The sequence below is a fragment of the Hemitrygon akajei genome, chromosome 2, assembly GCF_048418815.1.
Source record: "Hemitrygon akajei chromosome 2, sHemAka1.3, whole genome shotgun sequence".
In the NCBI taxonomy this organism is placed as follows: domain Eukaryota; kingdom Metazoa; phylum Chordata; class Chondrichthyes; order Myliobatiformes; family Dasyatidae; genus Hemitrygon; species Hemitrygon akajei.
Window position 1 is genome coordinate 196877537 of NC_133125.1, and position 16923 is coordinate 196894459.

Consider the following 16923-nt stretch of genomic DNA (forward strand, 5'->3'; position numbering starts at 1 on the left):
GGTAAAGCTGGAATTCAAAAGTAAGCTAGCCAATAATATTAAAGAGACTACCAACTAGAGAGAAGGTTCTCTAAACTGGAAGGTCTGAAGGTCGGTAGACTGGTCACCTGGACCAGACGGTGTACACACCAGGGTTCTGAAAGGCGGCTGAAGAGATCGTGGAGACTTTCGTAACGATCTTTCAGGAATCACTAAATTCTAGAATGGTCCCGGAGAATTGGAAAATTGCAAATGTCACTCCACTCTTCAAGAAGGGAGCGAGGCAGAAAAAAGGAAACTATAGGCCAGTTAGTCTGAGCTCAGTGGTTGCGATGATGTCGGAGTTGATTTTCAATGGTGATGTTTCAGGGTACTTGGAGGCACATGATAAAATAGGCCACAGTCAGCATGATTTCCTCAAGGGAAAATCTGGCCTGACCAATCTGTTAGAGTTCTTTGAAGAAATAACAAGCAGGATAGACAAAGGAGACTTGGTTGATGTTGTGTACTTGGATTTTCAGAAGGCCTCTGACAAGGTGCCACACGTGAGGCTGCTTCACAAGCCTGTGGTATTACAGAAAGGATTCTGGCATGGAGAAAGCAGTGGCTGATTGGCAAGAGGCAAAGAGTGAGAATAAAGGGAGGCTTTTCTGGTCAGCTGTTGGTGACTAGTGGTTATACAGGGGCCTAGAAACATAGAAAACCTGCAGCACAGTACAGACCCGTTGGCCCTCAAAGTTGTGACAAACATGTCCCTACCTTAGAAATTACTAGGCTTACTCATAGTCCTCTATTTCTCTAAGCTCGATGTACCTATCCAAAAGTCTCTTAAAAGACCCTAAACACAAAAATACAACTGCAGATGCTGTGGGTCAAAGAATACGTACACAACGCTGGAAGAACTCAGCAGGTCAGGCAGCATCCGTGAGAAAAGAGTAGCCAAGGTTTCGGGCCGAGACCCTTCATCAGGAAAGATCCTCTTAAAAGACCCTATCGTATCTGCCTCCACCACCGATGCCGGCAGCCCATTCCACACACTCACCACTCTCTGAGTAAAAAACTTACCCCTGACATCTCCTCTGTACCTACTCCCCAGCACCTTGAACCTGTGTCCTCTTGTGGCAACCATTTCAGCCCTGGGAAAAAGCCTCTGACTATCCACATGTTCAATGCCTCTTATCATCTTATACACCTCTATCAGGTCACCTTTCATCCTCCGTTGCTCCAAGGAGAAAAGGCTGAGTTCACTCAACCTATTCTCATATAACCTCACCTGTAGTGAGGTGACAAGAACTAAACACAGTATCCAAGTGGGGTCTGACCAGGGTCCTATATAGCTGCAATATTACCTCTCGGCTCCTAAATTCAATTCCAGTTAATGAAGGCCAATGCACCATATGCCTTCTTAACCACACAGTCAACCTGCACAGTTGCTTTGAGTGTCCTGTGGACTCGAACCCCAAGATCCCTCTGATCCTCCACACGGCCAAGTGTCTTATCATTAATACTATATTCTTCCATCATATTTGACCTACCAAAATGAACCACTTCACGCTATTCTGTGTTGAACTCCATCTGCCACTTCTCAGCCCAGTTTTGCATCCTATCAATGTCCCGCTGTAACCTCTGACAGCCCTCCACACTATCCACAACACTTCTAACCTTTGTGTCATCAGCAAACTTACTAACCCATCCCTCCACCTGCTCATCCAGGTCATTTATTAAAAAAATACGAAGAGTAAGGGTCCCAGAACAGATTCCTGAGGCACACCACTGGTGACCGACCTCCATGCAAATATGACCAGTCTACAACCACTCTTTGCCTCTGTGGGCAAGCCAGTTCTGGATCCACAAAGCAATGTCCCCTTGGATCCCATGCCTCCTTACTTTCTCAATAAGCCTTGCATTGGGTACCTTATCAAATGCCTTGCTGAAATCCATATACACTACATCTACTGCTCTTCCTTCATCAATATGTTTAGTCACATCCTCAAAAATTTCAATCAGGCTCGTAAGGCATGACCTGCCTTGACAAAGCCATGCTGACTATTCCTAATCATATTATACCTCTCCAAATGTTCATAAATCCTGCTTCTCAGGATCTTCTCCATCAACTTACCAACCACTGAAGTAAGACTCACCGGCCTATAATTTCCTGGGCTATCTCTACTCCCTTTCTTGAATAAAGGAACAACATCCGCAACCCTCCAATCCTCCAGAACCTCTCCTGTCCCCGTTGATGATACAAAGATGATTGCCAGAGGCTCAGCAATCTCCTCCCTCGCTTCCCACAGTAGCCTGGGGTACATTTCATCCGGTCTCGGTGACTTATCCAACTTGATGCTTTCCAAAACCTCCAGCACATCCTCTTTTTTAATATCTACATGCTCAAGTTTTTCAGTCTGCTGCAAGTCAGCACTACAATCACTAAGATCCTTTTCCATAGTGAATACTGAAGTAAAGTATTCATTAAGTACCTCTGCTATTTCCTCCGGTTCCATACACACTTTCCCACTGTTACACTTGATAGGTCCTATTCTTTCACGTCTTAACCTCTTGTTCTTCACATACTTGTAGAATGCCTAGGGGTTTTCCTTAATTCTGCCTGCCAAGGCCTTCGCATGGCCCCTTCTGGCTCTCCTAATTTCCTTTTTAAGCTCCTTCCTGTTAGCCTTATAATCTTCTAGATTTCTAACATTACCTAGCTCTCTGAACCTTTTGTAAGCTTTCCTTTTCTTCTTGAATAGATTTATTCCAGCTTTGTACACCCACGGTTCCTGTACCCTACCATAACTTCCCTGTCTCATTGGAACGTACCTATGCAGAACTCCACACAAATATCCTCTAAATGTTTGCCACATTTTTCCGTACTTTTCCCTGAGAACATCTGTTCCCAACTTCAACTTCCAATTTCCTGCCTGATAGCCTCATAATTCCCCTTACTCCAATTAAACACTTTTCTAACTTGTCTGTTTCTATTTCTCCCCAATGCTATTGTAAAGGAGATAGAATTATGATCACTATCTCCAAAATGCTCTCCCTCTGAGAGACCTGACACCTGACCAGGTTTATTTCCCAATACCAAATCAAGTAAAGCCTCTCCTCTTGTAGGCTTATCTACATATTGTGTCAAGAAACCTTCCTGAACACACCCAACAAACTCCATCCCATCTAAACCCCTTGCTCTGGGGAGATGCTAATTGATATTTGGGAAATTAAAATCTCCCATCACGATAACTCTGTTATTATTACACCTTTCCAGGATCTGTTTCCCTATCTGCTCCTCAATATCCCTGTGGCCTATAAAAAACACCCAGTAGAGTTATTGACCCCCTCCTGTTCCTAACCTCCACCCACAGAGACTCTGTAGACAACCCCTCCATGATGTCCACCATTTCTGCAACTGTGACACTATCTCTGATCAACAGTGCCGCACCCACACCTCTTTCGCCTCCCTCCCTGTCCTTTCTGAAACATCTAAAACCCAGCATTTGAAGTAGCCATTCCTGTCCCTGAGCCATCCAAGCCTCTGTAATGGCCACCACATCATAGCTCCTGTGTTGTGAACGATTGTTTTTACATTTTATGTCAATCATTTGCATGATGGAAGTAATGGCTTTGTTGAAAAGTTTGCAGACGGTATGAAGGTAGGTGGAGGGGCAGGTAGTTGCGAGGGAGAAGTACTTGACTTTTTAGGAGAATGGACAAAGAAGTGGCAGATGGAATACTGTTTTGGGAAGTGTATGGTCATGCACTTTGGTAGAAGAAATGAAAGAGTTGACTATTTTCTAAATGTAAAGAAAATATATTTAAAAAACTAATATGCAAAAGGTCGTGGAAGTCCTTTAGCAGGATTCTCTAAAGGTTAATTTACAGGTTGAACCTGTGGTGAGGAAGGCAAATGCAATGTTAACATTAATTTTACCAAGCACCTACACTCCCTCCTACTGGCCACCCATTTTAATTACACTTCCCACTCCCATTCTGATATGACCATCCATGGCCTCCTCTACTATTGTGATGAAGCTACACTCAGGTTGAAGGAGCAACACCTTGTATTCTGCCTGGGTAGCCTCCAGCCTGATGGCATGAACATCAATTTCTCAAATTTTCAGTAATGGCCACCCCCTCCTCCTCCCTCACCATTCCCCTTCCCATTTCCCACTCTCACCTTATCTCCTTGTCTACACCCTCTTTTCTTTCTTCCATGGCCTTCTGTCCTCTATTAGATTCCCCCTTCTCCAGCTCTGTATCCCTTTCACCAACCAACTTCCCACTCTTTATTCACTCTTCATCCCCTCCCAGTTTCACCTATCACCTTGTGTTTTTCCTCCCTTCCCCTTCTAACCCTGACTCCTTGTCATTTTTTCTCCAGTCCTGAGAAAGGGTCTCGGCCCGAAACATCAAACTTTCCATGGACTGTGTCTGACCTGCAGAGTTCCTCCAGCATTTTGTGTCCATTGATTAATTTCAAGAGGACTAAGCTAGGATGTAATGTTGAGAGTGGTGAGGCCTCACTTGGAGTATTGTGAGCAGGTTTGGGCTTCTTTTCTTAGAAAGGATGTGTTAAAACTGGAGAGGGTTCAAAGGAGGTTCATGAAAATGATTTCAAGATTGAATGGCTTGTCAGTGTCTGAAGGCTCTGAGCCTGCATTCATTAGAATTCAGAAGAATGAGGGGTAATCTCATTGACACCTATCAAATGGTGAAAGGTGAGTGGATGTAGAGAGGATGTTTCCTATGGTAGGAGAGTCTAAGACCAGAGGACCCAGCCTCAGAATAGAGGAGTTTCCTTTTAGGGTGGAGGTGAGGAGGAATTTATTTAGCCAGGGAGTGGTGAAACTATGGAAATTTTTGCCACGGAGGTGTGGGTCCCAGCTATTCCTGCTTGTTTGTCCGCTACCGAGAACAGTCTATGTTCCAAGCCTACACTGGTGACCGTCCCACACTTCTCCTACGCTAAATCAACAACTACATTGGTGCTGCTTCCTGCACCCATACTGAACTCGACCACTTTGCCTCCAACTTCCACCCGGCCCTCAGGTTCACCTGGTCAATTTCTGACACCTCCCTCCCCTTTCTTGATCTCACTGTCTCTATCTCCAGACACAGTTTATCTACTGATGTCTATTATAAACCCACTGACTCTCACATCTACCTGGACTATACCTCATCCCACCCTGCTACTTGTAAAACGCCATCCCCTTATCTCAATTCCTCCATCTCTGCTGTATCTGCTCTCAGGATCAGGCTTTTCATTCCAGAACAAAGGACACGTCCTCTTTTTTCAAAGAAAGGGGCTTCCCTTCCTCCACCATCAACACTGCCCTCAACCCCATCTCTTCCATTTCACACATGTCTGCTCTTACCCCATCCTTTTGCTACCCTACCAGGGATAGGGCTCCCCTTGTCCTCACCTATCATCTCACCACCCTCCACGCCCAGCACGTAATTCTCCGAAACTTCCACACCTCCAACGAGATGCCACCACCAAGCATATCTCTCCCTCCCCCCCTCCAACCTTCTGCTTTCCGCAGGGACCTCTCCCTATGCGACTCCCTCGTCCATTCCTCCCTCCCCACTGATCTCTCTCCTGGCACTTACCCTTGCAAGTAGAACAAGTGCTACACCTCCCCGCTACCTAGCATTCAGAGTCCCAAACGGTCCATCCAGGTGAGGAGACACTTCACTTTTGAGTCTGTTTGGGTTATTTACTGTGTTTGGTGATCCTGGTGTGGACCCCTGTATATTAGTGAGACCACTATGCTGAGCATCTACGCTCCATCTGCCAGAACAAACGGGTCTCCCAGTGGCCAATCATTTTAATTCCACTTCCCATTCCTATTCCGATATGTCTATCCACGGCCTCCTCCGGTGTCGTGATGAAGCCACACTCAGGCTGGAGGAACCACACCTTATATACCATCTGGGTAGCCTCCAACATTGATTTTGGTAACGCTCCCTACACCACCCCCACTTCTCCATTTCCCATCCCCTTTTCCCTCACTCACCTTATCTCCTTGCCCACCTATCGCCTCCCTCTGGTGCTCCCTCCCCTCCCCCTTTTCTTTCTTCCCTGGCCACCTGTCCCTTTCACCAATCAACTTCTCAGCTGTTTGCTTCATCCCTCCCCCTCGAGGTTTCACCTGGTGTTTCTCTCTCCCCTCCCACCCCCTTTTAAATCTACTCCTCAGCTTTTTACTCCAGTCCTGCCGAAGGGTTTCGGCCTGCAACGTCGACTGTGCTTTTTTCCATAGACGCTGCCCGGCCTGCAGAGGTTTATGTGTGTTGCTCGGATTTCCTCTTGTTTGTAGTTACCCGGACACGGGTGCCTGAGTTCCAAGGACAGTCTGTGTAGACTAGGGTTTTATTCCCTGGAATGTGGGAGATTGAGGGGCATAGTCAGGGTGAAAGCACACAGTCTTTTTCCCAAGGAGCGTGCGAAATACAAGAGCGCACAGGTTTAAGGTCAGAGGTGAGAAATTTAAAATGGACATCAGGGGCAACTTCTTCACACAGTGTGACATATGATGAGGATGTTAGGAGAATTCAGGGTGACTTGGATAGGCTGGGTGAGTGGGCAGATACTTGGCAGATGACGTTTAATGTGAATAAGTGTGAGGTTATCCACTTTGGGAGTAAGAACAGGAAGGCAGATTATTATCTGAACGGTGTAGAGTTGGGTAAGGGAGAAATACAAAGAGATCGAGGAGTCCTTGTTCATCAGTCACTGAAGGTGAATGAGCAAGTGCAGCAGGCAGTGAAGAAGACTAATGGAATGTTGGCCTTTATTACAAAGGGAATTGAGTACAAGAGCAAGGAAATCCTTTTGCATTTGTACAGGGCCCTGGTGAGACCACACCTGGAGTATTGTGTACAGTTTTGGTCTCCAGGATTAAGGAAGGACATCCTGGCTGTAGAGGAAGTGAAGCGTAGATTCACGAGGTTAATTCCTGGGATGTCTGGACTGTCTTACGCAGAGAGGTTAGAGAGACTGGGCTTGTACACGCTGGAATTCAGGAGATTGAGAGGGGATCTGATTGCAACATATAAGATTATTAAGGGATTGGACAAGATAGAGGCAGGAAATATGTTCCAGGTGCTGGGAGAGTCCAGTACCAGAGGGCATGGTTTGAGAATAAGGGGTAGGTCATTTAGGACAGAGTTAAGGAAAAACTTCTTCTCCCAGAGAGTTGTGGGGGTCTGGAATGCACTGCCTCGGAAGGCAGTGGAGGCCAATTCTCTGGATGCTTTCAAGAAGGAGCTAGATAGGTATCTTATGGATAGGGGAATCAAGGGATATGGGGACAAGGCAGGAACCGGGTATTGATAGTAGATGATCAGCCATGATCTCAGAATGGCGGTGCAGGCTCGAAGGGCCAAATGGTCTACTTCTGCACCTATCATCTATTGTCTATTGTCTATAAAGATTAGTGTGTATTGGGAACGAGTTGCCAGTGGTTGAGACGGGGATGGTCCCACCATACTCCCCAGGTTCCTGGTCCCAGAACACATGGTCCCACCGTACTCCCCAGGTTCCTGGTCCCAGAACACATGGTCCCACCGTACTCTCCAGGTTCCTGGTCCCAGAACACATGGTCCCACCGTACTCCCCAGGTTCCTGGTCCCAGAACACATGGTCCCACCGTACTCCCCAGGTTCCTGGTCCCAGAACACATGGTCCCACCGTACTCCCCAGGTTCCTGGTCCCAGAACACATGGTCCCACCGTACTCCCCAGGTTCCTGGTCCCAGAACACATGGTCCCACCGTACTCCCCAGGTTCCTGGTCCCAGAACACATGGTCCCACCGTACTCCCCAGGTTCCTGGTCCCAGAACACATGGTCCCACCGTACTCCCCAGGTTCCTGGTCCCAGAACACATGGTCCCACCGTACTCCCCAGGTTCCTGGTCCCAGAACACATGGTCCCACCGTACTCCCCAGGTTCCTGGTCCCAGAACACATGGTCCCACCGTACTCCCCAGGTTCCTGGTCCCAGAACACATGGTCCCACCATACTCCCCAGGTTCCTGATCCCAGAACACATGGTCCCACCGTACTCCCCAGGTTCCTGGTCCCAGAACACATGGTCCCACCGTACTCCCCAGGTTCCTGGTCCCAGAACACATGGTCCCACCGTACTCCCCAGGTTCCTGGTCCCAGAACACACGGTCCCACCGTACTCCCCAGGTTCCTGGTCCCAGAACACATGGTCCCACCATACTCCCCAGGTTCCTGCCATTCCTGGTCCCTGTATTCTACACAATCAGGAGAGCTCACCATTGCCTTTTTCTTTCTGATGAGGATGAAGTGAGTTGGGCTGTGTACATCTATACTCGGGTCATTATACAGATGTACAGTCGACAGCATCCCACATGGTATAGAAACTGCATTGTGGTGGAGAGGGAGGTTCTACAATGGGTACTCAAAACTGTTTAACAGATCATTGGCACCAGCCTACCCACCATCAAGGACATTTATACTGAAAAGGGCCATTAATGTCAGGAAGGATCCCACCCACCCTGCTCACAGACTGTTTGTCCCTCTCCCATCAGGGAGGAGGTTACATATCATCCACACCAGGACCACCAGACTCAAAACCAGTTACTTTCCCCTGATCAACACCCCACACATTAACCCACCCCTCCACAGCCCCAACCATCACTACTTTATCATTTCCTGTCAGTCACCTCATGTACAGACACTCCTGTGCCTACTGTCACTTTATCCATGTATATAAGCTATTTTATGTATTTATATTTATTGTGTTCTTTAGTGTACTTTATCTTAGTGTGTTTTTCTGTGTTGTGTCAGATCTAGAGTAAGAATTTCTTGTTCTCCTTACACCTGTGTTCTGGAAATAACATGAAACAACCTTGTCACCGTCTGTGTGGAGTTTGAGCATTCGCTCCTGGGCACTCCCCTCACACATTTCAAGGACTGTGGGTCCCTGTTGGGAATTGCCCCCAGTGTGGGTCTCTACCCTCCTGCATTGAAAACCCTGCCCACCCTGTTGGTGCTGCCCTCTAACCAGGACTGCCCTCTCAGCGAGGCCACTCCCTATTTCCTGTGACCATTCGGCCCCCCAGCTGGTCTCTCCCTGCCACAGGTCTACCTGACCCTGTCTCCGGCCCGGACTGTGTTCGTGCGGTTGGCCAGTCCCTTCCTGTTCAACATAGAGCGCACGTCCCAGGAGCTGTTCGAGGACCTGCTGAGGCAAGCGGAGGCCTTCGCCCAGGACAGTTTCTACGTGGCCGAGTACAGCAGGTACGTGGGGCAAGAGGGTATAGGTGGAGTGTGCAGAGTGGAGGGGTACGGGAGGGGGGCAGGAGCGGAGCATGAGTGGGTTGCAGAGGGGTGGGAAATAGAAGGGATGTAGGTTGCAAGACGGGCAAGAGTGGGGAAGGAGGGTGAGGAGGGTGTGGGATGCAGAGGGAGGGTATGAGAGGGTTACAGAGTGCAGGAGAGTTGTGCTGGTTTGGGTTACGGGGGGTGTGGTAGGGAGTGAGGTGCAGCAAGGTGGGGACACAAAGGATGGTTACCGGGAGCAGTGTGGTGGGAGGGGTACAGGGTCAAGGAAGAATATGGGGTTGGCTTGGAGGGGAACGATAACGAGGGTACTGGGATGTGGGAGGGGGACAGGTAATGTATGGAGAGAGGCTGGCTGATGCAATGGCATCTTTTCCTTTCTCCCCACCTTCCCCCATCTCGCCCCTCTGTCCCTCATCTCTCCACCTCTCCCTCCCAGACTCTTACCCTCCTCATTTCCCCATTCCTCTCCCTCCCTCACTCTTCTCCTCTCCCTTTCCCACAAGAACATAAGAAACAGGAGCAGGAGTCGGCCATCTGGCCTGTCGAGCCTGCTCCACCATTCAACAGGATCATGGCTGATCTGACCATGGATTCATCTCCACCTACCTGCCTTTTTCCCATAACCCTAATTCCCCTACGATGCAAAAATCTATCCATCCTTGTCTTAAATATATTTACTGAGGTAACCTCCACTGCTTCACTGGGCAGAGAATTCCACAGATTCACCACTCTCTGGGAAAAGCTGTTCCTTCTCATCTTCATCCTAAATCTACTTTCCCAAATCTTGTGGCTATGTCCCCTAGTTCTAGTCTTACCTACTGTTGGAAACAACTCTCCTGCCTCTATCCCGTTCATAATTTTATATGTTTCTAAAAGATCTCTTCTCATTCTTCTGAATTCCAGCGAGTACAGTCCCAGGTGACTCAATCGCTCCTCATAGTCTAACCCCCTCATCTCTGGAATCAACCTGGTGAACCGTCTCCAAAGCCAGTATTTCCTTCCTCAAGTAACGAGACCAGATTGCATGCAGTACTCCAGGTGCGGCCTCACCAGTACCCTGTACAGTTGCAGCGTGACCTCCCTGCTCTTAAACTCAATCCCTCTAGTAATGAAGGCCAACATTCCATTTCCTTCTCCCTCCCCTATTCTTCCCCCCTCCCTCACCCACACTTCCCCTTCTCCCTCCTCTCGCCCACAGGGGGTGCTCTGTGTAGGCCCAGCGGAGGGGGGGGGGATCTCTGCCGTTCACTGACCTCTGCTCTCCCCTCCCCTTGGCAGCCCACTCCGCCTCTTTGGACGACGTAACGAGGTGTGGTACCTGGCCCTGGGAATAGGCCGGTGTGACCCGGGCCCCGGGAGACCCTCGTCGCGGCTGTGACATGATCAGACCTGGCCTGCCCACCCAGGAATCCGACTTTCGGACAACAGCGGCCAGATGTGGGCATATCCCGGGAGTGCTGGAGGGGACCATCCAGCGAGATCACCACCGCCCCCGATTCACAGTTCCCACTATCTTGACCACCCTGTGCGGGACAGGGCTCCGGATCTCTCAGGCTCCTCACCTGCGAACAGGAACGGGCGCGCACATTCGGGTGGGTTGGCCAGGGGAGATGATGGTTTCCCCTTTCTCTCCTGCCTCCTCCTTCTTCCCTCTTCCTAGACTCTCTCCCCCTCCTCCCTTCCGGTCCCCAGCTTCCCTCTCCCTCTCCCCTCCATTCACCTCTCCTCCCTCTCTCTGTTCCCTCCCCCTCTCCCCTGCATTTCCTCCTCCCACTTTGTCTTCATCCCCCTCTCCCTCTCCCCTCCATTCACCTCTCCTCCCTCTCTCTGTTCCCTCCCCCTCTCCCCTCCATTTCCTCCTCCCACTTTCTGTCTTCATCCCCCTCTCCCCTCCATTTCCTCCTCCCACTTTCTGTCTTCATCCCCCTCTCCCTCTCCCCTCCATTTCCTCCTCCCACTTTCTGTCTTCATCCCCCTCTCCCTCTCCCCTCCATTTCCTCCTCCCACTTTCTGTCCCTATCTCTCCACCATTCTCCCTCCTCTTTCACTGCACCCATCCGGTCTCTTCCCCCCCATCCCGGGAGTGGTAGATTTGCTGTACGAAAAAGGACATAACTGCACGATGGGAGGGGCACTGACAATGGAAGGGAGGGGAGGTATGGGGGTGTTAATCTCTGCCCCCCAAGGGTGGTGGATCATTACATTTATTTGGGGGGGGTGATAGACACTCTGACAATGGAAGGGAAGGGAGGGGAGGTGTGGGGGTGTTAATCTCTGCCCCCCGAGGGTGGTGGATCATTACATTTATTTGGGGGGGGGTGATAGACACTCTGACAATGGAAGGGAGGGGAGGTGTGGGGGTGTTAATCTCCGCCCCCGAGGGTGGTGGATCATTACATTTGTTTGGGGGGGGTGATAGACACTCTGACAATGGAAGGGAGGGGAGGTGTGGGGGTGTTAATCTCCGCCCCCCGAGGGTGGTGGATCATTACATTTATTTGGGGGGGTGATAGACACTGGAAGGGAGGGGAATCAGAATCCGGTTTACTATCACTGGTATTTGTCTTGAAATTTGTAGCTTTGCAGCAACAGTATATAATAAAATCTAACAATTACTGTCAGTGGTATCTCTAAAATTAAACCGAGCGGCACAAAGAGCAGGAGGGGGGGGGCACTGTCCATTCAGAAATCTGATGGCAGAGGGGAAGAAGCTGTTCCTGAATCATTTGTACCTCCCCCACTGATGGTACCCATGAGAGGAGGGCATGAACACGGTGAGGGGGGTTCTTTGCCTCCTTTTTTGCTGCCTTGCTTTTGAAGATGTCCTGGATACTGGGGAGGCTAATGGCCACGATGGAACTGGCTGAGTTTGTCTGCAGCTGTTTCTGATCCAGTGCAGTGGCCCCTCCACACCGGACAGTGACACAACCTGTTAGAATACTCTCCACGTCCAATTGCTGTACCTGTGTCCTACTGCTTCTGTTCTAACTAATTTTCAGAAATCCCAAGTATTTAATCTCAAACGTGGCACCCGTCAGGGATGCCCCTTAAGTCCCTTTCTCTTTGATTTGGCTATAGAACCTCTGGCGATAGCATTTCGAAATTGTCCTGAATTGACCGGGATTTGGAGAGGGGGTGTTGAGCATAAAGTTTCTCTCTATGCTGATGACTTATTACTCTTTCTCTCAAATCCGTCTACATCCTTACCTCTAATGTTTTCACTTCTTGACCAGTTTAGCCAGATCTCTGGCTATAAACTCAACTTACATAAGAGTGAACTTTTCCCAATTAATAAAGAAGCACAAGAACTAATATTTCGTGATCTCCCTTTTAAAGTAGTCCATAATCAATTTACTTATCTTGGAATTACAGTCACAAGGAAGTTTAAAGATCTCTTACGTGAAAACTTTGTCAATCTTTCATATGCTATAAAACAGAGTCTGGTACAATGGTTACCTCTATCTATGTCCTTGGTAGGTCGTATTAATGTTGTTAAAATGTATGTTCTCCCCAAATTTTTATACTTATTTCAATCTATCCCAATTTTTATTCCTAAATCTTTTTTTGATTCCTTAGACTTTATTATTTTGTCATATCTGTGGCAGAATAAGCGCTCTAGAATTAATAAAATCCACCTCCAAAAATCTAAAAAAGAGGGTGGCATGGCTTTACCTAACTTTCGCTTATATTACTGGGCAGCTAATATACGTTGTGCTGCCTTCTGGTCTTTCTTCCACAGTCAACCCGAGTGCCCTAACTGGGTGGCAATGGAGTTGAGCTCCACTAAAGAATTATCTATATCTGCACTTCTTGGCTCTGCACTTCCTAGCAGTCTGCCCAGATCAATAGCTAACCCTCTGGTTAGACACACTTTGCATATATGGGCTCAGTTCAGGAAATGCTATGGTTTCCAGGGGTTTTCCGTTTCTAGCCCTGTCGCACATAATCACCTTTTTTTACCTACTACATACGATTCAGCATTCCATGTTTGGTACAGGAAGGGCATTAGACATTTTGAAGATCTCTTCATTAATAATCGCTTCGCTTCTTTTCAGCAGCTCTCCGTTAAGTTCAACCTGCCTAACGCTCACTTTTTCAGATATCTCCAAATCCGACACTTTACTGCTCCTTTAATTCCTAACTTTCCTGAAATGCCTGCGAAAAATGCTATGGACCTATTTCTTTCCATTAATCCACTAGGTAAAGGTTTAATTTCAATTATCCGAGATAAACTAGCAGCCTTACGACGGGCCCCTGTGGATAAAATTAAAATGGCCTGGGAGCAGGATTTAAATATCTCCCTATCCGAGGAGAGCTGGGACTCAGTTCTCAAATCGGTTAACTCAACCTCTCTTTGTGCTCGCCATTGCCTTTTACAGTTTAAGATTGTTCATAGAGCCCATATGTCTAAATCTAAACTATCTCGATTCTACCCTGGCATTAGTCCGCTCTGTGATAAATGCAAGAGGGGCGTGGCCTCTCTCATCCATATGTACTGGCTCTGTCCTAGCTTGGAGAAATTCTGGAAAGATGTCTTCACTACATTATCGGGTATTCTGAATCAGCACCTAGAACCTAACCCCTTAATTGCTCTGTTCGGTTTTTGGGGCGAGACAGATTTATGTCTGGGTCTGACCAAATGCCGAATACTATCCTTTGCCTCTCTCCTGGCTTGATGCTTGATCCTCCTTAGATGGAGAGATGTTGCCCCGCCCACTCATGCGCAATGGCTTAACGACATTATGGCCTGCTTGGACCTCGAAAAAATTCATTATTCAGTTCTTAATTCGGATCTAAAGTTCCATAAGGTCTGGGGACCTTTTATCGAGTACTTTCATAACCTTCCTCTTGACTAGGGTTTTTTTTTCTTCTTTTTCTCTTCTTTTCAGTCCCTTGCTTTCAGCTCCCTTTTTTTTCTGGTAGTAGGCATTATTATCCTCTCTTACTAAGTGTATTCACAGTCTGGGAGTTTGACTGTCCGGACTTATACTCTTTATACTGTGTGGTGGTTGGTCTGGAGTTGTTGTTGTTTTTTTCTTGTGTTGTGGGGCTTGGGGAGGACACTAAGCTCGCTTGTCTTTAATTTAGGTGCTTTTTTGTTAAATTCTCTTCCTTTGTAGCATATTGTTATTGTATGCTTAACCTTGCTCTGTATTAATGCTCCTCATTGGGATTTGGGGTTTTTAATTTTGTTAAATGTTTTGAAAAACTAATTAAAAATTTTTTTTTTTTAAAAAAGAATACTCTCCATAGTACATCTGTGGAGATTTGCAACAGTCTTTGGTGACATCCCAAATCTCCTTAAACTCCGATTGAAACATAACCGCTGTTTGTTTTGCCTTAGTTGTAATTTCATCAATATGTTGGGCCCAGGATAGATCCTCAGAAACCCGAACCTGCTCACCCTTTCCCCTTCTGATCCCTGCAGGAGGACTGCTGTGTGTTCCCTCAACTTACCCTTCCTTAAGTCCACAATCAATTTGAGGGTGACAAGCAGTTGGCAGGACAGGAGGCCCGGGTAGATCATACTGAGTGCAGGTGCAAGTTGGAAGGGCCGAGTGGCCTACTTCCTCTCTTCATTCTGGAAATCTTGGCTTGGAATGTTCGGATCCCGCCCATGGAATAGAAGTGTAATAGACAATAGACAATAGGTGCAGAAGTAGACCATTCGGCCCTTTGAGCCTGCACCGCCATTCTGAGTTCATGGCTGATCATCTACTATCAATACCCAGTTCCTGCCTTGTCCCCATATCCCTTGATTCCCCTATCCATAAGATACCTATCTAGCTCCTTCTTGAAAACATCCAGAGAATTGGCCTCCACTGCCTTCTGAGGCAGTGCATTCCACACCCCCACAACTCTCTGGGAGAAGTTTTTCCTTAACTCTGTCCTAAATGACCTACCCCTTATTCTCAAACCATGCCCTCTTGTACTGGACTCTCCCAGCATCTGGAACATATTTCCTGCCTCTATCTTGTCCAATCCCTCAATAATCTTATATGTTTCAATCAGATCCCCTCTCAATCTCCTTAATTCCAGCATGTACAAGACCAGTCTCTCTAACCTCTCTGCGTAAGACAGTCCAGACATCCCAGGAATTAACCTCGTGAATCTACACTGCACTTCCTCTATAGCCAGGATGTCCTTCCTTAACCCTGGAGACCAAAACTGTACACAATACTCCAGGTGTGGTCTCACCAGGGCTCTGTACAAATGCAAGAGGATTTCCTTGCTCTTGTACTCAATCCCCTTTGTAATAAAGGCCAACATTCCATTAGCCTTCTTCACTGCCTGCTGCACTTGATCATTCACCTTCAGTGACTGATGGACAAGGACTCCTAGATCTCTTTGTATTTCTCCCTTACCTAACTCTACACCGTTCAGATAATAATCTGCCTTCCTGTTCTTACCCCCAAAGTGGATAACCTCACACTTATTCACATTAAACGTCATCTGCCAAGTATCTGCCCACTCACTCAGCCTATCCAAGTCACCCTTTGGTGTGGTGTGGTTTGGAATTCTCCTAACATCCTCATCACATGTCACACTGCCACCCAGCTTAGTATCATCAGCAAACTTGCTGATGTTATTCTCAATGCCTTCATCTAAATCATTGATGTAAATCGTAAACAACTGTGGTCCCAATACCGAGCCCTGCGGCACCCCACCAGTCACCACCTGCCATTCCGAGAAACACCCATTCACCGCCACCCTTTGCTTTCTATCTGCCAACCAGTTTTCTATCCATGTCAATATCTTCCCCCCAATGCCATGAGCTTCGATTTTACCCACCAATCTCCTATGTGGGACCTTATCAAATGCCTTCTGAAAATCAAGATACACTACATCCACTGGATCTCCCTTGTCTAACTTCCTGGTTACATCCTCGACAAACTCCAATAGATTAGTCAAGCATGATTTGCCCTTGGTATATCCATGCTGGCTTGGCCCAATCCTATCACTGCTATCTAGATATGCCACTATTTCATCTTTAATAATGGACTCTAGCATCTTCCCCACTACTGATGTTAGGCTGACAGGACGATAGTTCTCTGTTTTCTCCCTCCCTCCTTTCTTAAAAAGTGGGATAACATTAGCCATTCTCTAATCCTCAGGAACTGATCCTGAATCTAAGGAACATTGGAAAATGATTACCAATGCATCCGCAATTTCCAGGGCCACCTCCTTTAGTACCCTAGGATGCAGACTATCTGGACCTGGGGATTTGTCAGCCTTCAGTCCCATCAGTCTACTCATCACTGTTTCCTTCCTAATGTCAATCTGTTTCATTTCCTCTGTTACCCTATGTCCTTGGCCCATCCATACATTTGGGAGATTGCTTGTGTCTTCCCTAGTGAAGACAGATCTAAAGTATTTATTAAATTCTTCTGCCATTTCTCTGTTTTCCATAACAATTTCACCCAATTCATTCTTCAAGGGCCCAACATTGTTCTTAACTATCTTCTTTCTCTTCACATACCTAAAAAAGCTTTTGCTATCCTCCTTTATATTCCTGGCTAGCTTGCGTTCGTACCTCATTTTTTCTCCCCGTATTGCCTTTTTAGTTAAGTTCTGTTGCTCCTTAAAAATTTCCCAATCATCTGTCCTCCCACTCACCTTAGCTCTGTCAT

The 16923-nt window shown here is 47.5% G+C and overlaps 1 protein-coding gene across 1 annotated transcript in view; it reads left to right on the forward strand.

The window, feature by feature from the left end:
- LOC140719825 (heme-binding protein 2-like) overlaps window positions 1-11063 on the forward strand; it is a 38930-nt gene extending 27867 nt beyond the window's left edge. Inside the window, exons 6-7 of the mRNA XM_073034751.1 lie at window positions 9090-9247; window positions 10571-11063. Coding sequence (XP_072890852.1) covers window positions 9090-9247; window positions 10571-10670 — 258 coding nt within the window. The 3' untranslated portion in view covers window positions 10671-11063. The remainder of the gene's footprint in view (window positions 1-9089; window positions 9248-10570) is intronic.
- The last annotated feature ends 5860 nt before the right edge of the window (window positions 11064-16923 follow it).